General features: G+C 38.2%; 1 protein-coding gene across 2 annotated transcripts in view; it reads right to left on the bottom strand.

Annotated features, from left to right (window-relative positions):
• Positions 1-2,066: 2,066 nt before the first annotated feature.
• asic1b (acid-sensing (proton-gated) ion channel 1b) overlaps positions 2,067-23,626 on the bottom strand; it is a 233,644-nt gene continuing 212,084 nt past the window's right edge. For both annotated transcript variants that reach the window (XM_084737987.1, XM_084737976.1), the window contains 7 exons: positions 20,249-20,399; positions 17,105-17,161; positions 16,402-16,555; positions 11,472-11,563; positions 8,750-8,829; positions 4,528-4,629; positions 2,067-2,634 (listed from right to left, as the gene is read on the bottom strand). In XM_084737987.1, coding sequence (XP_084594113.1) covers positions 2,539-2,634; positions 4,528-4,629; positions 8,750-8,829; positions 11,472-11,563; positions 16,402-16,555; positions 17,105-17,161; positions 20,249-20,399 — 732 coding nt within the window. In that variant the 3' untranslated portion in view covers positions 2,067-2,538. The remainder of the gene's footprint in view (positions 2,635-4,527; positions 4,630-8,749; positions 8,830-11,471; positions 11,564-16,401; positions 16,556-17,104; positions 17,162-20,248; positions 20,400-23,626) is intronic.

Genomic DNA, 23,626 nt, shown 5'->3' with positions numbered 1-23,626 from the left:
AGTAGTATCGAAACTTCTCCAGTCAAACTTGCAGCCAATCACAGCAAGTGTTGTTTGATTCAGTCTGATGTGTGATTGGTCCACTACTACAGCGGCTACAATCTCTACAGTCGGTGGTGTGGTGAAGAGGAGCGCAGACAGAGTTGTCTGTTTTAATAAGACTGGTATCAAATGAAGTACTCTTTTGGTATTGGTATCACTTTAAGGGTATTGGCATTAGCACTAGTATTGTATTTCTTATACTGAACTTATAATGATAATAAATTATAAGTTCAAGTGTCTTCAAGGTGCTCTTGATTAGTTATAAACTAGAGGTTTATCAAAAGTTTTTTAAAACAAGTAGCTGTGTAAGCAGGTCATTATTGTGAAAACGCCTTCAAGAAGTTCTGCATTATCCTGTTGGAGTTTATTTCACAGTAACGACCTGTTCCCTGTACATTATTCCTTGCATGGCTACCTATAGTCACCTGTACACACCTTAACAATCAGCTATAGTAAGGACTCATAGTATGCTATAATAGTCCACGCAGTATCATGAGGTATCATTGTGTGTGTTCAGTGTAGTATATATTGATGCATCTATAATAACGCTTCATCATAACACCTGAGTATAACTATTACAGCTGTTGTTGATAGTTTGTTAGAGCACCTCAACTCATTTCTTTCATCCCATAGTGAAAATAAAGCTCGACAAAATCTACTTTAGCTGTTCAGGGTGGCTGGATTCCTGGTTCAATAAGGTGATAATGTGAAATGATCAGACTGTGGAATGGTTTGCTTAATGAGTCAGGGTCAATAAGAAGGTTTTTCTTTGGGGTAAACTGCACATTTGTCCATGAGCTAAAGAGACTCACACTATTTTAGAAGCTTCACTTACAATACATGTGTAACAATAATTTATTATGCAGCAAAAACGCAATTAGAAGAAAGTTACTTGTTCGATTTGCAAAATGGATAAAAAATATTCTGGTAAGACCAAACTTACGAACACATATTCAAAACAAGCCTGATTATGGCCTTGAATCTCAGGTTAAAGCAAACTTAACAAGAAGTCAAAGTTCTTGAGTTGCACAGCTGTGAACAGGAACCCTTCATCTGAACCTTGAATTTAGCAGATTTAAAAACATCCAGGAGGACAAGTTGTTGTTTTTTTCTGTATTGTTTTTATTATTTTGAGAATGAAATGGTTGCTTTGTTTAAATGCTTATAAATCGGCTACCTTAACATCGGGATGGTTTAGTTTTTTTTAGTGTTACTTGTAATTTATGTTGTTACTTTCTGGTCTGTTTTTCTACATAATGTCTTATAAGATTGTTTGGGCTGGGCTCATTATTTTTGCATGATGCAATAATAAACAATCAAATCAATGTACTTCACTTTAATTACACATATATGAGGATGATACTGGACTGTAATAGCATGCTTTAAGTCCTTACTACAGCAGTGCTTATAGGTGAGTTAAGGTCATCATAATGCATTATAAGCTCCATCAGTCAACCTCTAGTTAATAACTAGTCAAAAGCATCCATAAAACCTTTGACCTTTGATTTTAAATCACATCTATGATGTTTTATGATTGTTGATATAGTGCATCAGAAAGCTTTACGTGTGTTTATGAGTATAGTCATAAAGTATTATAAATGCATTACCGTACACTATGAATGTCCCCCTAATGCACCACAGATGTAGTCATCGTAGAAAGAGTCACCAAAAAAAAAAAAAAAAAAAAAAAAAAATCAAAATTAGAAATGAAATGAAAAACATGCACTGGACAAATACAAGCATGCATTTACATGATGAGACCTGAAATCATCACCAGTACATTTCAGATGGTAGACGATGCACCTCTACCACCACCACAACCCCCCGAAAACGTCCCTGCAAACCCAACTACACTCGAACATAGATACATTCTCATACAAACGACACAGAGTCCAGCTGTTGTTTTATGGAGCGCTGCAACAGTTACGGATGTTGCTACATGTACAGTGGAGTAAGCAGTATGTAGGATATCTGTCCCACTAGCTGTCCGATGTTTGTGTGAAACCCTTGTGTGTGTGTGTGTGTGTGTGTGTGTTGCTGTGTTATATAAAGGCATGGGGGCTTTTTTTCTGATCTGCTGTCTATGAGTGAGATAACTGTACATTTTCCCTTGTTTATTTTTACATTTTTTTTTGTCTTTTGAAAGAGAAAGAGGTCCATGTTGGCAAGGTTTCTCCATGAGCATCCGTTGCGGCAGTATTCCAGAGGAAAAACACAGAGATTGAAGAGTTTAGAGTGCTGCATGAAATGTTCTCCGGAAAAACTAACAGATATTTTTTTTATATTTGGGATTTCCTCTCCACTTTTCCTCGAGTGAAAGTTCTTTCACCGCATTTGTTGTATTTGATTTGTCTGCTTTGCTCCATTTCTATGTAAAAAGTGCCTCTGTTAAGACTTCATATCAGTTCCTCACACTCCCTCTGTTGGATAGTTCTTGTTGTATGGTTGGCTTTGGTTGCATAACACGCACTTCGATGCTTCTTCACCCGGGTCCGCTCAGCAAGTGAAGTCTTCAAAGTTGGCCTGGCCCGGGTGGTGAGGTAGCATGTTGCCGGGATATGTTGATGGTGTACGCAGGTTCTCACAAGGAGCCTGAGAGAGAAATGAGGACAGAAAGATAAACAGAGAAAGGAAGATAAAGACAGAGGAGAGGAATGATCAGCAGGAGAGGAAGTATTGTAAAGCCCAAACAAATATTCAGGACTGTCAAAATACCATAAAATTATGTTATGTTATTCTTATTATTATGTTAAAGGAGAAATCTGTAACCTTTTCGCTTCTAGCCTCTTGGAGCCATAGATGATACACTGTGTTAAATAGGCTGAAATCCTATTTAATACTCAATCTATGGTTGATCTATGGCTCCCTCCTCTGCAGACACAAAGAGATTTGGGAAGATTTTCCTGCAGGAGTGCAGGATGAACACAACGTTGTAATCTAACAATAACAAGTGACGACGAGTCCTACACTGTAAGGTGATCAGCTGTTTACAACTGTCAGTTGTCTGTTGAGGTAAAGCGAAGCCCGTTATCCTGAAAACAAAAGCTCACTGCTCTGAAGATACATACTCAGTATGAGTTCAGTGACTGCCTGACTTCTGCCTGGATTCAGCCTGGAAAAGTTAACTTTTTTTCCTTTTTTATGTATGCATGTATTTATAAGTATGTACGCATAAGAGATAATAGGGATGAGGGATTATCCTGTTTATTACATGGTTACTTATCCCTCCAAAATCAATGATTTGATACAAATGTTAATTTAAACATTATTTTATGGATTTAAAAATGTTTTTATTGTTCCTCCAGAGTCTGTGATCAGAACTGTGTCCATAGCAACAGTCTGTTCTTCATAGCAACGGTGTGCTATACAGAAATAACAGGATTTCGAACGCTGTAACTGACCAATTAGGATTGAGTATTTAACAAAGCCATGTAATAAATATGTATATGTATATGCAACTGTGTATATACATATGTACATCAAGTGTATGTACATCATCCCTGTGATATGACTTCCTTTTTTCTCACTAAATTCTTTCTTTTTTAATTTTCTATTATTATGATAATTACTATTATTATATTGTCATAATTATTATTATCATTATTATACTATGAAACATTGTGAATTACATCAGCCTTTATGAAAGGTTGTTTATACAAATAAATTTTGAGTGATTGCAGATGTAAATGGATGTAATTTTTTTTTTTATAAAACTCAAATTTTAAACTATTACTTATATTTTAAAGTTGAATCTGCTCAAAATGATATGCATGTTTTAATGGTATGCATATGTTTTGTGTGCAAGCGGTTTATAATAAACTTTTATGTCGAATGAGCAAATTGTGATTTAGCACCCAGAGTAAAACAGAAAATACAACACATGTGAGAAAACCTTCAAGTCATAATCATACTCTCAGAAAAAACATGACATGAGCAACAAGCTGGGCCAGGAGGCGAGAGGAAATCGTTTCCTAAGAAAAAAAAAATGCTGAAAATAATAAAGGCGGATGGGAAAGACTGCAGAGTAAGTCAGGAGAGCAGATCAGGGGAGGAGCACATCTTTCTCTTTTTCTCTGCCTGGGCGCAGACTTACAATTAAAGTGAACTGGCTTCATTTACACTTGGAAATAAGTGAGCTGTCACACCTTCCAAAGCTCTAATTCCAGCCTGTCCCTGCTGGTCCTGTCCCCCAGCTTTGATTAAATTCCAGCCACTTTCCACTCTCCTACTCTCTCAATTTTCTCTCCCTCTCATCCCGATCACTCTCTTCGCTCCCTTTCATGTCTCTCAAGTCTTTCCCTCCCTGGCTTCCTCCATCTTTATCTCTTCACCCTCTTGTTTACTCTTCACCACTGCTGCCGCTGCTGTGTCGTCCTCCTTCACTCCGGCTGCAGTTGAGACAGTGAAGACAAAGAAGCAGAGTGTCCTCCCTGTCAAAGAAATGCCATGTGACACAATGAAAGTACTTAGCAGCAGCCTACTGACATGGCGTTTCACATCATCCAGGCTCAGCACAGCTCCCCGGTCATTGTTGTTGCGGCCTTTGTGTTTCTTCTTCACGCATCGGCATAGCTTGTACTTGATCACCTGAAAGCAGACGAGGACACCCATTAATGACCTTTTGGGATCAAAACACAATGGGCCTCATGCAAGAACCACTCACACTAACAGATTTGTTCTTAAGTGATTTGTGCAAGTGATTTAGGAAAATGTCGCGTTGACCAATTTTCTTGTATTTTTAGTTTTCTTCCAGACACAAACAATTTATGAGTAGTCCAAACCCGTTGTACAGTCATGTGCAGTTACTCTGCTGCTGTCAGGTTATGCAAACCAAAAAAAATCCACTAATGTCAGCAAATTTCATCACTTTGAAGAAATCTTTAGCTTGAAAGCTCTAAATTACGCTTTTTACAGACTGAAAAAGCAAAACACACAAGACATCAAGGATTGTTACGAGCAAATCGCAGACCATGGAGGTATTTCATTAATGTGGATACAGGAAAAGCCTGGCTTATTTTGATAAGTCTGGTTAATTTAAGTGAGAGATCCGTTCCATGACTGTGGCCTATAGGAATCGCTGTTCAGTAACCATGGTAACTGATACCATTGAACTAGGCTGTTCTGTGGCAGGTGGCAACTATCAAGCTTAATTCAGCCATGTGTCGAAGAATTTCCACTGGGTGGAAACAGAACCGCACACTTATGTCCGTGTGGAAATACAAATTCAGACCCTTTTCTATTTGATCAAACATCAGTTTCAATGTTTACTTTAGTTCCAAAGAGTGTATTCATTAAAAAAACAAAAAAAAAAAAAAAAAAAAACAGCGGGTTATAAGCTTAAAAAAAACTTAACTTTAACTTAACTTTAAAAGCTTAGCATTTATAGTTTAAGAAAAAAATCATTTTGCTCAAGCAATGAAGACAAAAAAACCCCCCATTAAAGTAGTCTAAACCACAGCCGTCTGCTGTGTTTAAACTTATACCTCTCAGTTTCCTCTTAATTTCACCAATCCAGAGTCTGACTTTCAATGCCAGTGAGCAGATGACACTTGTAAATTGAGCAAACATAAGAGATTATGGAGTTGCTAATATCAATATGAAGTTACTGACTCATATTCTGCAGCAAGATATATATTTACATAACCTTTGCAGAATGCAGACATTTATTAACAAATGCCTATAAAATATGAGTAGACTTGTGTAACTTTTTTAAAAAAAATTTTGCCACAGAAGTGCAGCTAAAAGATGCAGAGGAAGAGGAGGAATGAGAGAGTGAGGATGACATTAAGGTCGAGCCTCAAGTTGGAATCAACCCCATGCTGCTGCTGAGGTTTCAGGATATGGGGCAGATGGTCTGGAACAAGGTGGGGCAAACCTGGATCATATTACCTTGGCATTCAGTTTGTGTGAGTTTTTTTTGCCAACCTCTCTCCCTCGCTTTGTTAACTGCAGCAGTATTGACATTTTTTCATGATGAACCCCTCATATTGTTCATTTAGCATAATCTGCAGAGTTTGGTTCACTGCTGAGAAAACAACTCTCTTTTTTCCCATCTTTCTGTGACACAGTATCCTCTTTCTGACGTTCGACTTTGCACGCTCACAGTACAAGCTTGTTCAAGTCTGGCTTGAGTTAGCTTTGACAAGGTCAGACTAAATTATGTTAGTGGAATGGCTTAAGCCTTGAGTGGAAGTTGCAGTTAATTCAAACTGGGCTTTTTCACTTTCATTATTAGCCTTGGAAGAATACTTGTATGTGATAAAGAAAAAACAAAGAAACAACAACAACATGGTGTACAGACATACATGTTACATCACTACATCACTTCATACAGATCTGTGCTTAGATAGGTCACATGGATCAGGGAGGACACAGCTAAGGCAGAGCAACAAAATACCAGGAGAGAGTGACAGGAATTCACAGCGGTACAGGAGGGACACTAGTCCACACTGCAGCGCCCCCTGCATACTAGATCTGCTGTGCGATCTGGGAGTCGGTTTAGAAAAGGCACCGAACGAAACATGAAGAGGCAGCATTCAATTTTTATGCACCACATAAAAACACAGTGGAACAAACTCCCAGGGAAGTGCAGGTCTGCTACGGCTCTCAGTTCTTTTAAATCAAGGCTGAAGACTCCTCTGTTTGCTTCTGCATTCCATTAAACCAAATCTGAGGCTTTTGATGAGTGTCTTAAACTGCACTGTAACTTTTACTTTCCCTCTTTCATCTATTTAACTCTTTTAATTGTGTTGAAGTGTCTTTTTATATTGCTTTTATGTTCCTGTTACACTTTGTCTTGATGTCTTATGTTTATTGTAAAGAACTCTGAATTGCCTGGTTGTTAAAATGTGCTTTCCCACAATTTACCCGAAACCCTCTCATTCTCCTTCAGAACTGAGCTCATGTGCTGCATCATCAAAGCTTTAAATATTTCACCATACCCCTGATCAACAGCTGGAAGTCTGATTGTATGAAGGGACTGGGGTGTCCACTGCAATCTGTGAGGGATCCTGCACTGACTGACTGAACTCTGGATTCTTCCTACTGACTCCACTGTATTGGACCATGCCTCCTCTGCAGATCCAGTTCCCAGGTCCCTCTCCTATACGCTTTAAATTCTGTTCATGTTGAATGTATTGAGGGACTGTAATTTTCCACAGAAGTGGGATATAAAATTTTTACTGCAGTAAAACTGTAACAAAAATGAATCAATAGCTGAAGGTATTGGCTGAGTTTCAGGAAAATTCAGATTGTTAATGAGGTGTCTAACCCGAAGAAAGACATATAAATGTTTAGTCGGTTTGCCATATTTAGCTTTGAGTTGTTCATATGATAATTTTTCAGCTTCAATCAAATCACAACAATCCTAACACTGTGACATTCTTACCCAATCCAGGGGGAAAGGCTTTGTTTTGTACACACTTCATAATTATGTTGACATTATCCTTTTTCACTCTTCATTTTGAATTAAAACATAACTCTGAATTTATCCACACAGCTTAATGATAATGATATGGTTTATCAAGTCCAGATAAATGTCCTCTGTTGCAACATTACCTATAACTATTATGGCATGTATTTTTCGTCCCCTCCTTCCGTTGCAGTCATTGATTAGTTTGCCGTGGCAAGGCGTTTTTTTGTTTTCATTCATTTTCATATTGAACCATTTCTTCTTAATTTCAGTGGCAGTAAAAGCCTTAACAGCAATAACAGCACTCGTTTTTTTCCCGTTCCTCGGCTTCATCAGGTCCCTTAATTTCACTGCTAACACTGTTAAAATTGCAGACTTTCATTTATGGATCTCTGAGAGCAGAACTTCAACCTCTGAACTCATAAAGTTCTTCTTTTTACTTGTTGGTGCCATTTTCATGAATGAACACTTCCTGACAGAGGGGGCAGGAAGCGCTGCTTTAAATGGTACAATTGGTGCATTAATTTAGCTAATTTACAAGTCTAACGCACATGCACTCAAATACGCACATGCAGATCATTTACACAGTTATCTGAGGTTATGGGTGATTGCTGAATCTGGTGTGGCATGTTCGCACAAACCCACCGAACAAAAACATGTACAAGAAATTTAAGATAAGATTACGTAAATGTTCTTGAATGAGGACAAATACTCAGAAAAAAAATCTCTTCTTGTTTTGCCTTTTGTCAAGCCCACACACTTTGGACTTTGAAGGATCAGGCGAATTGAAATTCAAATGAGATTGATTTTATGTATCTATAAATGTTTCTCCATCGATCTTGCATATGAGCAGGTGCTGCTTTTCATTCTCACACACATACATCTAAAATGAAGGACTAAACAGACACACAAAGAGCCTTTCCACGCTGCTGTTAGGAGGGGACACATAGAGGAAGCATGCAACCCAGAGTTACTCTAATGAGAACGGACAGAGACATCCTGACTAATCTAAAATATAATACATCCAAAATGTTAATGTATTCAGCGTCGCTGCTGCTGAAACGCTTGTGAGAGAAGAAGCTGCAGGACCGCTAGGGACAGAGCATTCGTCATGCTCGCTAAAACACGTCCTCATGTGGATGGTAACATTGTGTAAAAAACTCCATTTTGTCATCAAGTAATTCCATAATACTGGAGCAGTACACATTTGCATAAACAATACATTAAATGGGGTGTTTTATCTAAGTGAGAGGCTCCCGATAATGATGGGAGTCGTTTTAAAAAGAGATATTTTACCTCATATAGATAGTCGAAGAGTTCCAGAATAGTGAGGATGCTGGCGCCGATGAAGAGACCCATCTGACCTCCAATATCACCTACGAAGACAAATAAAGGAAATTGAAGGAAGGATCTACAACTCTAATTTCATTGTATAACCTTGTGTTGTATAATGATAATAAATCCCTGAAAAATTACCTTGAAGGGATAGTTGAGATTTTTTGAAGTATGAGGGTTGTATGAGGTTTTAATCTGTAGTCAGTGTGTTTCCTACAGTACCTGTTGGTCAGCACAACCCCAGTTTGGAGAAGCAGCAGATTAGGGCTGTTGCAGTAATCACAGTTTTGAATTGTGACATGCCAACCACAGGGGATGGTAAGCAACTACTGTGAACCAAACCACTATGTTCATGTTTTTTGCACTTCAATACGTGTTAAATGAATTAATGCTTCACCTGTCTGTCACTAAACGTCAAACTCAAAAGCTCTAAGTTTTGCCATGTTTTATGTTCTTTTACATCGTGGATTCCCCTGTTGAACTCCATGTTAGCATGATGCTTACTACCACAGGCCATGGCCATGTTGGACAAATGTTGTAATATTGAAGGACAAAGTCAAGAGAAACTGTGTGAACTTTAAGCCTGATTTGAAGTCAACTAAATAACTAGAGCAGGTGGTCAGACTGTTTTTCCAAGTTTACAATGTGACCTGAGCTGCATTAGTTTTGTTTTAGTACAGAAGCTGGCTGATTCTGCTCTGTGATCCTCCCGCCTGTGTGTATGCGGTGTGTTTGTGTCGCTGCTGTATGTAAATTCACTTGATAGACAGGCCCTGAAGGTAACAATACAGCTATGTGTGAATAAGAAATGGTCGAACTGCAGGAATTTATTTGCAACATTATGTAACTATGATGAGCACCCAGCAGCTAGCGTACACAGATGCTGGGCAATAAAGTGAGATCCACAGATCATGGTACACTTAACATTACTGCACCAAATTACTTCATTTATCATAAATGACAGGGACAGGGTCAGCAGCAAAATGTATTTTAGCCAAACAGCCAAACAGCCTAACAAAAATCTATTTTAGTTTAAGTGTACGCTATATTTAGAATATTTTCACCCCTTTACCTTCAGACCATCTTTTCTGAAAACTGCTGTTATACACTATAGGCCTAATATCACTCTCTCCAAAGCCACCAAACTTTTTTTTGGCAAAACAGTAATTTGTTGCAGTTAAACGGCTGCCTTGGTGGGTTTGTTAGTTTGAGTTATTGTGTGACTTTGGAGTTTTAAAGGGATAGTTGCGTTCAGGCATCGAAAATGACTGGGAGAACACATTTTCTCTCTTTTTTTTTTTCTAACTTAAAAAATAAAAAATAAAAAAGACAACATTTATTAGGCTACTATGTATGACCTATCACAACAGGCCATTTTATGTTTTCAATAAATTTTGAGTCCAACAACGTAAAGACTAATGCAACCAGTTCATCCAAACAAGATGTATCTCCTTAAACAGAATTAAAATGTCAGGACTCTGAATGAATCTATGTGGCTACACAACTCACTGTAAAAAGAAATATGACTGTATATTTCATTTTCCCATGATTTCAGCAATACACCTGTGTGCTGCTTGTAATAAATACAAACTGTAGCAAATAAATAATAAGATATCTTGGTACTGAAAATGTTTTTGAAGAACATTTAAAACATGTCAGTCAACTAGAGAGCAAGATATCAGTACTATTAAGGCTCTGCCAAAATGTCTTTGGCCCATTCAAAATTGAAATCCTGGCACCATGCCTGGCTCAGCGAAGGTTAGTTTGGATTCACCAAAGTCACACGAGAACACAAACAAACTAACAGACTGAGGCGGCGGTAGACCTTAAACTCCCGTGTTCTACGTGTGTGTGTGTGTGTGTGTGTGTGTTTTTGTGTACATGAAATCATCAGCACCCACTGAGGAAAGCCCAGGGCTGAAATGGGTCTGTTGTTTTGCTGCTGTGCTACAATGAAAGAATTAAATGTTATGAGTGAGCGCTGATGATTTCATGACTTTTTTTTTGGATCGTCAACCGTCATATCTTAGAGACACTGGAGTTGAGCCTGCCAGTTGTTTTCTTTTGTTACTGTAAAATGATTGTTTTTACCAAAGGAGTTTGGCTGGTTGGGAAACAAAGATAGTCGCCTTATATAACAGTGGTTTCCCAAAGAAAAAGGCTGTGACAGTAAGGTAAAGTAGTGAAAATATTCTAAATGTAGTGTACGCTAAAAGCGATTTGTTTAGGAGGCTGAAATACACAATATGTTTTGCTGCTGACCCTGTCCACAGCAGCACGTTACTTATCTTCCTACATGATACTCCAGCTGCAGGTAGTACACTGACTCTAGATAAGTACCTCATGCAACCCCACTTGGATAATTTAAAACTGTCCTTTTAATGCAAAACAGAGAGGGATGTCATATCTGTGCATTCACACGAGACAGTTTTGACATATACTTTTCATCTTTATTACGGTCTGAAAGGTGAAAAATGTAACAGAAAACGTAGATGCTTGCAACAAACTGTAGTTGAGAAGTCACGATGGATTAAAGAGACAGGTTTGTGTCTTCTGGGATCAGAGCACCTATTATAAAAATGCAAGCCCCTGCGTTACTGTCACTTTGGATAAAAAGCATCTGTCATGTTGAATTCTGCATATTATCTATTCCCAAGCAAACACTTGACAGCCACTTCCTTACCCAGAAGGCCTGCCAATTCGTAGGCTTTCTTTTGTTCAATGGTTTCGTAGTTCAGCGCCTCAAAGTAGATATCCAGCACCAGAATGTTATCACTGTAAACAGAGAGAGAAGCACGCAGTCTTAAGGCACATATTCAAATGTCTTGGTCTATATTTCAGTCAATTTTTTTTTTTTTTTTTTTATCAGAGTGTCCTCAGGCGAGAGAAGATGACTGGTGAGCGTACCACTTCCTGCAGATAACAGAGCACATGTGTCAAGTTGAGCAAATAACCTGCCATCACTAACTAAATTCCCCTAGGTGGCTGTGGTCATTGAGGAAAACAAGGGAAGTGATGACAGCTGTTTGATTTCATACTGTGTTAATGTCGAAAACTCTTGACTTCAGCAGAAAGAAAAAAGAATGGGGATTAGTTTAAAGGCCCAGGGCGAGGCAGACTATTATTTTGATTCCTGAATATCCTCTCTGTGGGACGAATCAGACTTCACACCCCGCTGGAGTTGAGATCAAAACCGCTACTTGACTTTGTAGTTTCTTTTTCTCTGGACTTGGTGCACTGTTTTATTACTGAAATTTAAGTCCAGACAAGTGATGATCTGTCAGTCTTAAAAGGAACTCTGGTGAAGCCGAGGGCTGAGTTCAAACAGCTAAATGCAAATTACATCTGATAATGCAGAGACGGAGATGTACTAATGCAAAATGAACACACAACATCTGCTCGTTGCTGTGGGAGACATACTTCCAGCTCCTGCAGTTTGACTGCACTAACTTTATTAAAAGCACATAATACACTCCTTGTAAACACCATGAAGAACAATCATAATGCACTTAATTCCTCGCCTGGTGAGATAATCTCGTTCCAAACCTTTTTTGTCAGATGCACATCCGCAGCCCTGCCAGATGAGCTTTAGCACAGCTTCACAGAACCTGTTTCACAGCAGAAATTTTAGCTTATCATTTTGGATATCGTTAAAATATCCAATACTATTACCTATAAAATAAAAAAGGGTGACAATTCTGACTTTGTGTATTCTGACCGTGGTACCCGTAACTGCACTGGGTAATATTGTAAACCCTGTCAGAAAGTTATAGTTTACAGTACCATGGTGACTTAAATATCTATTTGTAAAAGACAAAGACTTTGCAAAAATGTTTATTTTTCCTTATAGCCGATTTCCATAATTCTGAAGAGAACCACAGTTTTCTAGCAACCTCAGCTGGGAAAACAAAGGAAAGAATTTATTAAATGAAGAGTTGAGCATTTGTCAACCTGACAGGTATGATTCAGCATCACACTGAATATGGATATTATCCCCTGGAACGTCCTCAATCATGGAATTTAATATTCCCTTCACTAGACTCATGATAGCTTGCTTTATCTTGAGACAACCCACCAGTTGCTACTGTTAATTTAAATATGGGGAAGTGGCCCGAGAAATATTGTCAAGTTTTATTTGTCACTCTGGCTGGTTTGTAAATACATGAGTAGAAGTAGGATGAGTGCAATACATTTTTAAAAATAGGTTGAGAGAGACAGTCAGCTGGTAGGCTCTGCTGCCTCGTCTTTCTCGCCACTTAAAATACTATTTCACTTTGCACTTTCTGTCTGTCTGCTTAGTGCCTTCAGCAGTTTGTTTATTCATCACTTTTAGCTAACCACATCTACTATTTATTGGTTACTATAAGCTTAATATTTCTGCTATATATCAATTACTTTCAGCTAAGTAGCTCAGTATGTTTAGCTATGAATTTCAAGGTATTACAGTTAACTCAGTATGTGGAGACTTTGTATATATTGTTTTATTTTGTTTTGTTTTCTTTTCTTTCTTACTTTTTTTTTTATAATCAATTGAGCTTCTCTGCAGTCTTTCCACGTACACCCCCTGGCAGCTGCAGAAGTAGTTGCCCCCAGGGGCACTAGTACCCCTGGTTGGGAATCACCGATCGAGGTGTTTTTTTTTTTTTTTATCTTGTTATTACTGACATTCCTCAGTGTTTTCTCCTGATTTGTAGGCACACCTGTGCAAGGTGTCAGCCTGCAGCTTGAATTATGCTTCCTTGCTGTCAGGTGTTCTCATTGCTCAGTGAATAACCTGCAGTACATGTGATCGGAGCTGCTGTCTCTCCCTCTGTCTGTGTTTGTGGCTTCCAGTTGAAAGACAGTCCACTGTAACAGACTTCAGTTTCACACCAGTAAGCCCTGCACAGAGAACACTCCCAGCTAATGCTCATCACACTGCTTGGAAATATGGCCAGTCACAAAAAGAACAAGATGGGCTCACATTTATCCACAGGGAATTAAAGAAAAATTCGGAAGGGAGAAGTGAAAGGTTTTTGTACCACTCTGACTACATATGGTGTAATTATCTTGTCCTCAACAGCTCCGCCGGGAATGATAGATAAAAGATTCAACTATTATTGCACCCTCTCCTCATTTCCTTGAACTACTTTTGATCTATTCAGTAGTTTTGGCAAAGAAACACTTAATATTGGCCGATTAATCAAGTTAAGCTCTGACTGGAAGCTCCTTATTCTATTTCCTCACCTCAATAAAAAAAAAAAAACAGGTGAAATTGTTACAGCAGCTATTGTGCTGCCTTGTATTACAAGATTTCTTGTGCAGCTATAACAATGTTAATTGTGCATGTAAGTGCTTTTATCCATAATGGAAAACACAAGGTTTTACTCTACAAGACCGCAAGATACATTTGAAACTTATCAGCATCAACTGTAAGACAGTGCAGTGCAGCATTAGTCCATTACATGATGGAGCCACAACATGTTACACTTTGTAGCCTGGGGAGATTTGCTGTAGCTATTTTTTTTTCTCTAATTTCAACTACCAAGACAAAGCTGGAAGAAACAAAACATTCCCATTCTCTGGGAGTTGCTCAAACACGTAGGAAATAATGAACAAACGCAAAAGACAAAAGAAACTAAACTAAACCTGTGAGACATGATGAAGGTCAAGGTCATAATGTTATTTTTTTTTCCTGATATTTCTTTGTATAAACCATAACATGGAGAATGTATTCAAAATCAAATACAAAATGATAAAAATTATGTTCAGTACACTGAGACGTGTTCCACTATTGTGCATTTTTATCTTTCTCTGAGACAGACAGGGGTCAGTTTGACATCAGGAAACAGTACCAAGGTGACTTTCTTGGAAAACTGGAGCTGCTGCTGTATGGCTAACCGAGCTAACTTGCTAACGCCAGCTACAGTGAAAAATAGATAGTGGTTAGCCTACTTTAGCAGTAAGTAATCTCGCTACCTGGCCATCAGGTAAATCTGTAAACAACCTTGGTACTGTACTCTGTCATCAAACTGATACTACTTACTTAACCTTTGACAAATCCTAAATGTATCACTGTACTTGAGATCAAGGAAAATATTCATGACATAATTATAAGGCAAGTTTTAACAGCCAGTGTCAAAACCAACCACATGACAGAATAATGTAATGTAAAAACATAAAACCGTTAATCATTATTTTAAGTTTGATAATGTCAAATTGTCAAGATATTTTTGTCTTGGTTAATGTTTAGTTGCCATAACAAAGCAGTTTGCTATGACAAATAAAGAGCAGTTTCATGGTAGAACTATTTTTTCTGCAGTAAAATCTGCCAGAAGTACTTTCTTCCTACATGAAACTACTCACAAGAAGGTCTGTGGATTATCTTGAGTAAATGGGTCATGATTTCTGGAAAGAGACACTGGTTTTGAATTTTTGGCACGTTAAGCACCACGAGCCGAGTGCCATCTAGTTCCATTATATTGGTGAGAAGGCAGACATCTCGACGGCTGATATCTACAAAACTCAGTCACTCACACCAAAACCATCTAGATGGGTAAATAACTCTGCAGATAAGAGGAAAATATGTGTTTTTGATTTTGGGATGAACTGTAAGATTAAAAAAAAAACCAAAAAAACAAAAAAAACCCCCACAAAAATCTATTATTGTTCCCAGGATATGATGTAGGTCCATCTTGAAAATTACAGGGTGGAAATACTTCTTCCTTTTTCACTGGAGTTGGCAAACCTTAATGTAAATGTTCATGTTAACACACATATGTTTTATAGTGTCCATGTAAACAGTCAAGTTGGAATTTCTAATAATCAAATCGAAAAAATATTGTCCACATAAACATGGTTAATGTCATCTCTTGTGCACACTCCTTCAAATAAAGTGTTATTTTAATATCTAATTACAGTTTGCTTGGAATCATCAAGTTGGACATGACAGTATCATATCATCACAATACATTTCCACAGAAAGGTGATTAATAATGACTGATTTCCTGAATTATCCTCCAGACCTAGAAAAGGTTATATGTGTCTTGTTTATTATTGCATCACTTGAGCTTCATTGTGCACAACGATGCATGTGCTGAGTTTGACAGTAGAAGGCTGTTTTCACATTCATCTGCTGAACAGGGAAAGTTTCTCTCTCCTCACCTTGAATCAGAGTTTAGGAAAAGTACAGATGACTGTGATTTTGTAGTATCACAACTGCAGCTTACACAGGTGTGATGTGAAACTTGCAACTTCCAGGTGAGATACACAGAGAATGTTACTTTTTCCATGAATAAAACTAAAATATATTTGCATATTCATGGTTTCTGGAGTTTTAAACAAAGGAGATGGAGTAGATATGCTTTTAAGAATATTTAACAAGGCACAAATTATTATTCAAATCAGAGCAAAGAGTATTTTCTTCTTACAACATGTCCACAGGGCTCTTTAATCACAACTCCTGAACGACAGGTATAATTTTCATTTATGTGTAGCAGCTTAGCAGCCAGCAGCACAAGGCTGGTTACACTGAACATCACCAAGGTGATAATGTGTGAAACTGAATAAACTGACGCAGTGCTGAAAAATCCATGCTCATCCTTGGACAAATAGAACATCAGAATGAGACTTACGCTATGTACTGCTCTGTCTTGTTGAATTTCTTGGCGAGGTACTTTGCTGACGCTTTGCTGGGTATCTTGACAAAGGACATCTCTTTGCCGTAGCGCGTCAGATTGCACGGCGTCTCGCACACACAGTAGTCATTGTCTCTCTCGACAAGGAAGTCTGAAAAATAAAGTAGACAGACAGGGAGACAGAGAGGGGTGATGGGGAGATTGAAAGAGAGAAGACACAGGGATAGACAGATGCATCATCACCCCAGGATGACAAACAAAATGCCAGCGGAGTGAAAACCGTCAAAGCAGTCTTGTGAAAAGAAGCCGCTGGGAGACACCCCAGAGACCCTTATGAGAAATACAAAAGATATAAGACGCACAGCGACAGAGTCAGAGAGACAGCAGCAGCCAGAGGCCGACACGTGAGCCTGCGCCATCAAAGAACCAGAGATTGCAAGTCAATAAGGAAACAAGCAGCAGACATGAAAGACCTGAAAGGTATCAGTTGATGGAGAAACAGGGGAGTGTGAAAAGGAGAGCCTTGGTGCCGGGCATGAGGTTTACTATTTGAGAACGGCTACCATCAGGCTGAAGGAACACTATTATCTGTTATCAGCTTGGATCAGGAGCTTTGAACGGCGGGATATACACAGAGAACAGTGTGTACACGCATGCACACACATGCACACGCACACAGCATGCTGGGTTATCTCCTTACCCAAGGCAGGATCTGCACACTCCTTGTACTGCTCCGGGGTGCAGTATGGGGCATCTCCTAAGGACAGACAGGCAGAGGAAACACAATGTTCTCAGGCGCAACAAAAAGAAGGAGATGGTTCCTAGGAAGCACAAAGGATGACGAGATCGATGCCTATCATTAATTTTTTCTTACTGTCATTACACTTCTAGAGATAAAGGTGCTAACTAGAACGATAAAGGGTTCTTCAGGTCGCCCCTGGAGAACCCTACATGGTTCGTAGTAGAGCCTTTCAGTAAGGTTCCAACTGAAACCCTTTCAGGGTTTTACCTAGAACCCAAAGTAAAGGGATTCACCTAGAGTACTCTGAAAAGGTTCACTCAGAACCCCCATGAGAGGTTCTAACGAGACCCCTTTTATGGCGTAATGGTTCCACCCAGAACCATCTCTGGGGATCTTTTTTATATTCCAATGGTTTTATCTAGAACACATTCAGGGGGTTCTACCAAGAACCCTTTTATATCCTGAGGGTTTTATTTAGAAAACGCTCACAGGAGTCTACCGAGAACTTTTTATATTTATGCAGGTTTTATCTAGAACCCACCCAGTGAACTCTACTGATAACCTTTTAATATTTCAAGGATTTTATCTAAAAGACACTTGGGGCTTTTACAGATAACCTTTTTGTGTTATTGTATGAAGAACACGCTCTTCTAAGATTAAGGACACTTGAACTCTTTCTTCCAAAAAAAAGGTTCTTTGGATGATAAGGGTTCTTAATGGAACCTTCAATCTTACAATGAACCCTTAACAAACCCTTTCCTCAAAACAGGGTTCTTCAGAAGACAATGGTTCTGGGTAGAACCCTTCTGAAAACATTATTTTCCAAGAGTGTGCCGTCCTTACCACGGCACGCAAAATTTGATCTCATCTCATAATTGATATCATCAACTTTTGTGCATTCGCTGCCTCTCAGCACCACTCTCAGTCTCTGTCACACTTGTCTCTGTCACCCTCTCCATCTTTCTCTTCATGGCAGTAGAGCCACCCCTCTCCGTCTCTCTTGGGGAAAAAAGACATGTCCTAGATGTAGTGGAAATTATTTCCCAGCTGCAATTATTCACTGCATTTCAGTTCATACTCTTTAAAAAAATCACTCTAATGACAGAGAGATAGGAGAGATGAATAGCAGCTGAGCAAATTCTACAGGGCAGAGGTTTTTAACTGGGGAGTTCTCTGTAGACTCACATTAATCAACTGAACAATCACTATAAGATAGCAGCTAATCCTGATTATCACAAAGACAGATTGGCTGGATCTCTTAATATGCAAACACAGAGCTGAAAGTGACCCTGATTGAAGAGAGAGACATTAATTATTATTGGGCAGGTGAGTGTGGGTTAACGGAGGCCAAATCCAAATGTTTTCTTTGTGCCAAACTCCTTTTCAATTTGCCGTCTGAGATGCCACACAGTGATTAAATGTAGGAGGTAGACAGCAAATGCCAGCTGTAATCACTGCACAAACAAAGTGAAAATAGTTGAGTTTTCCAATTCACTGGAGTGTGAAAGTATCTGATTTTCTGCAATCGCTGGCAAAAAGCAGTTTGTTCCTTCAGGATTGTTTTTGTCACCACTATTTCCAATCGGAGCACTTCCAACCAAAACTGACACTGGAACATCTATATCTTCATAAGTAATTGTGTGTAGGTATTTGCTTCTAGCAATGAGATACACCTCTGGGGCTGTGATACAGAAACTTAAATCTTACATGCACAATATGTAGATGCTGCCGCTAGCTGTCTCTCTCACATTAAAACAATAACAAAAGATGCAGTTTGATGACGTTAAGTGATCATGGGAGTTGCTAACCCTAACCCTTTGCATTTGAACATTACTGGAAATATTTGGGATTATGTAAGAACACAACACAAAAAAATCTAACAGAGACATTTTAATTTTTCATTTTAAGACCAGATTTTCCCAATTTGGTATTACAGAAGCAAATTCTGTCTAATCTTATTTTGTCCTGTCTTATCTCAGGAAATCCTAAATACTCAATCCAACATCACTTATCAACTTTCATGTCTGTTACCTAGCGACCAACACTGCATTTCTCATTTCTCATCCTGCCGAATTAAACAACTTTGAAACCACTGTTTTTTTTTAACATTTAAACATACTGACACACACACTGAAACATAATAAAATGGAGCAAAAACAATGACAGGCATGTAACTTCAAGACAGACGAGTTAGAAGTTTTGGTAACATCTGTAAATAAGCCCAATGCTATTTTAACACAGTGGGCTAAGTCTTCACTGCATCCAGCATCCATTGAGTGAAAACAATAAAAGAGCAGGCATATGGATTAAACACTACAGTTAGCTACTGTTAACGAACACTATTGTTAGCTACTATTAGCAATATTATCAACTAATATTAGTTACTGTTAGCTAACACCACTGTTAGCTAGTTAATAAGTTAGCTACTACCCCAGTTGTAAAAGTGACAGACAGGACAGCTACTGTTTATCCTAAAGTTGGTAGAGTAATAAGAAAGAAATAAGGATGCTTGTGTAATACACATTTCTTATCTTAAGTTAGGATACAAACATTGTCTTAGGAACACTGCATCTGTAATGGCTATCCTCCGTCAAGGTTTGGGGTTTTAGTTAAGTTTCCTTTTTTTTTATTTGACATTCCTGCCTTCCCTCCTGTTTCTGTTGCTTTATTTTTTTCTCTGCTTTTTTAGATTACTGATTAGTTTCACCTGTTCCTCTTTAGTCTCCCTGTGTATTTACTCTGCATGTTTCCCTCCTTTCTTTGCCAGTTCTTTTTTATCCTTTGTGTCAAGCATCCTAGTGTTTCCTTTTGGTCTTAGACTTTCTTAGGGATTTTTGTGGAGTATCTTGTCTGCCTGTTGTGACCTGTGCCTGCCCGACCATCTGTAAGCCTTTTTGTATTTTTAGCATGTTTATTAAAACTTTTGAACTTTACCAGCTCTGCCTCCAGTTTGTATTTCAAGTCCATTCTCTTGTATCTACTCCACTTGACATTTGTGACATTTTCCTAAATCAGGTACTAACCTAATTGCCATGGTTACCAAACAGTTAAGATAGGATCTCTGTGTTAGGAAGTTTCTGTAATGCAGATCCTGGTTCCTACCAGGCATGTGGACCATCCTGCAGTTGCAGTTCTCCACCAGGTATCGTGTCTCACAGTCGATCCGGCAGGCTGTGATGCTGTAAGTGCTGAAGAAGTCTGAGTCCATCGGCGTGGCCTTGCAGTCCCCCCACGGCGGAGGCAAATACGTCAGCTGAGAGGGAGAAACAACAGCGCAGAACCACTTTAACTACAGGGAACACTGTCGGCTGAACATCCTCTGGTAATGCAGTCATCTGACCTTGTCCTTTCTTGTCAATATGGTGATAAACTTGTTACTCTGTCTATATGAGAAGACTTTGCACATTTATTGAATTTGGCACAGAAGATGAATCTTTTTCTTACTCCATGGTGAATACATGCTCATGGCGGTACTTACTGTGGGAGCTTCTCTCCTACGCTTCTCCTATTCCTATTCTCCCTCTGTGCTTTCATTGTACTGCCTACTCTTCATGCTGGAACTGAATAGTATCAGCTGTGTAGTACAGCTGTGATGCTGTAAGTTACACTCTAAACAGCTCTGCTGCAGGACAAACTGTGGTCCCTCCTGTTCCACTTGTTTTGATCCACTCTTGTGCAACCTGTGCTATAAAATATCCACTTTATGCAGACATTATACAATGCTGGCCTTTGTTTTGACGACCAAGTAAAGAAGGTTGTTCAGGAATGATTTTTTTTTTCAACTTTTAAAAATTGGATCCCTGTTATCCTTTGAGGATTTACACAACGTTGTCCATGCTTTTATTTTTTTTTTCCCTTATAGATTTTTGTAATTCCATCCACACAGGTATTACTCAGATTCTGCTGCTAGGATTATTACTGGTGCAAGAAAACAAGATCATATAACTCCAATTCTTTCCTTCCTGCACAGGCTTCTTCTTCATTTTTGCATTAATTTTACATTTTTTATTGTTGGTCTTCAAAGCCTTAGCGTCAACCTCCAGTCATGTTTTAAACAATATAAAATGCTCTGCAATACGTAATAAATCGTGTGGTTTTTTTTGTCACCATTCTTCCCTGGCCTCCATCATCAGGGCTTCTGAGCATTATATGAATCACAAAGGAAAGAAAATAAATGCTTAAGGTACTTTATTTATATCAATATATATATATATATATCAATATATATATATATATATATATATATATATATATATATATATATATATATATATATATATATATATATATATATATATGTATATATATATATATATATATAATTTATTATCATTATACAACACAGGGTTGTATAATGAAAAGAAAGTTTTAGTCCCTGTATGTGACTCACACACACAACAAAGAATTAATACAACAATTATATTTAAAAGAATATATGCAGTGTGATGGCTGAACAATCTGTCCATAAAGTAACATCACAATCCTTTTCATTACAATCACAATCTATAATCTAAATTGTACGTCATGTCACAGTTGGCAGAGTCACTGTGGTTACTCCCAGTGAGTGGCAAAAAGACTTCTGAGTGGCAGTGGCAGCTTTCATCTTGAATGCCATTAAAACACACACACACGTACAAATATTCTTCAGCAAGATGTTAAAAAAAGAGAAGCAAATGGGCCGCTGCAATTCCACTCAGAGAATTGTGTTGGCAGTATACAATGCAAGAGGGATTATTAAATAAATAGGGTCAATGGATTTTGTTGAACTGGATATTTACAAACATACGTGACTGTAATTTTAAAAGCTGTACAGTGTTTAATTCACAGAAACAACTAGAACGGGAAACCCGATTCCTGGCAAAATGTCAAGTCCAGCTCATGACTCAGTTGCATTATTCACAACATGCCAAGAAAGAGCCATATTAAGTAATACGTCCGATCAGCCAAGCCATGTCCTTGGCTACATCACTTGATTGTTTTGTTCATGTAGTGCAGATCAGTTTGTCAGTGAGGTCACACTCGTCAGGTGAATGTCTTATCTTGGCACTAATTTATCGTGCTCACTAACAGAGATTTCAACAAATTTGTGAACAAAGATGAAATAAACCTTTTTCTGTCTTAGATGTTTTACTTCAATTCATGAAAAATACAAAAGTGCTGCATTTATGTTTTTGTTGAGTGTAGGTTGCAGAAGCCTTCGATCTAAAATAGTCAGATTTCCCACCCCTAAGTGGGACAGATAGAAATATATATTACCTCCTGCTCCAAAACAACCCCCAATTAATCTTGCTTATACTTGAGGTTACATCATACTGTTGCAGAAAAAGTAAACTTAAATCACTCCAGCAGAGAGCTACAGTTCTGCAATCTGCATATCATATTAAAATATTATCAGTATTCATTTACATTTCAGCTGCCTTTGAAAAGAAGGGCAGAACTTTGATAAATTAAATGAAGTAGCAAATAAAACAGCCCCTGTGTGTTTCCGTCTCATCAGTTCAAACAGTGCATCACTGAGTGCTCACACAGCAATAAATTAAAGGCCACTGTTACGATTTAGGGACTTGCATTTTACAATTTGTACCGGCGTGCAAGAGGCAGCCACCTGTGTTGCATAGTGGATTTGGTTACTAATAACCCACGGCAATGTTCAACATGCACATACAGTATTCACACACATACAGTCCAGCACAGTGAAGAAAACCAGATAGCTGTGATTAAAGACTTGACCTGCAGACTAGAATGATTTCATGTCAAGGACATTTCACAAAGTCAAACCGAGCATAAAGACCATTACAGCTAGACAAAATGTCAATCAGTGATAGGTGATTGTGTATTAATTCACACCATCACAAGAGCTAAAACCTACATGAATGGATAATGGTTCTCTTATGTTCTTTCAATTTCTCTGCATTTTCAAAAGCTCTATTCATGGCAACAAACCTCTGAAAAACCTTCATTCTGCAAGTGTGGACAAAAGTGAATCATGGCGTGAGAAAGAGATTTCAGGACACGTTAGTGATGCTGTTAATAGATTTTGGGGGGCCAACACAGACACCAATATCAGGGAGTTTTATTTATATAGTATATATATGTGTGTGTGTGTGTGTGTGTGTGTCGATGTATCAACCAGTATTAATTATTTATATTAGGGCTGGGCAATGTGGCTTATAAATAATAATACATACCACACATTCTCAAATACTGCAAATATGTGATGATCTTATAGAATTAGGGCCAGCAAATATAGATAAAATCAAATACACAATATTTTTGAATGACTCGGTATTGATATTGCGACAAAATTACACACAATGCGATCAGTAATGTGGATATAATGACTAAGTGGGTAACAGTAAATAATAGAACAGCTAGAACAGTCTGGTAAGACCAGAAAAAATGACATCATTTTACTGTGATGAAGAAAAGACACCATTTATGCCATATATATGTATTTATACATGTATGTATGTCTGTATA

The sequence above is a fragment of the Lutjanus erythropterus genome, chromosome 2 (assembly GCF_056507025.1).
Source record: "Lutjanus erythropterus isolate fLutEry1 chromosome 2, fLutEry1.hap2, whole genome shotgun sequence".
NCBI lineage: Eukaryota > Metazoa > Chordata > Actinopteri > Lutjaniformes > Lutjanidae > Lutjanus > Lutjanus erythropterus.
This window is presented reverse-complemented; position numbering and strand designations above follow the sequence as displayed.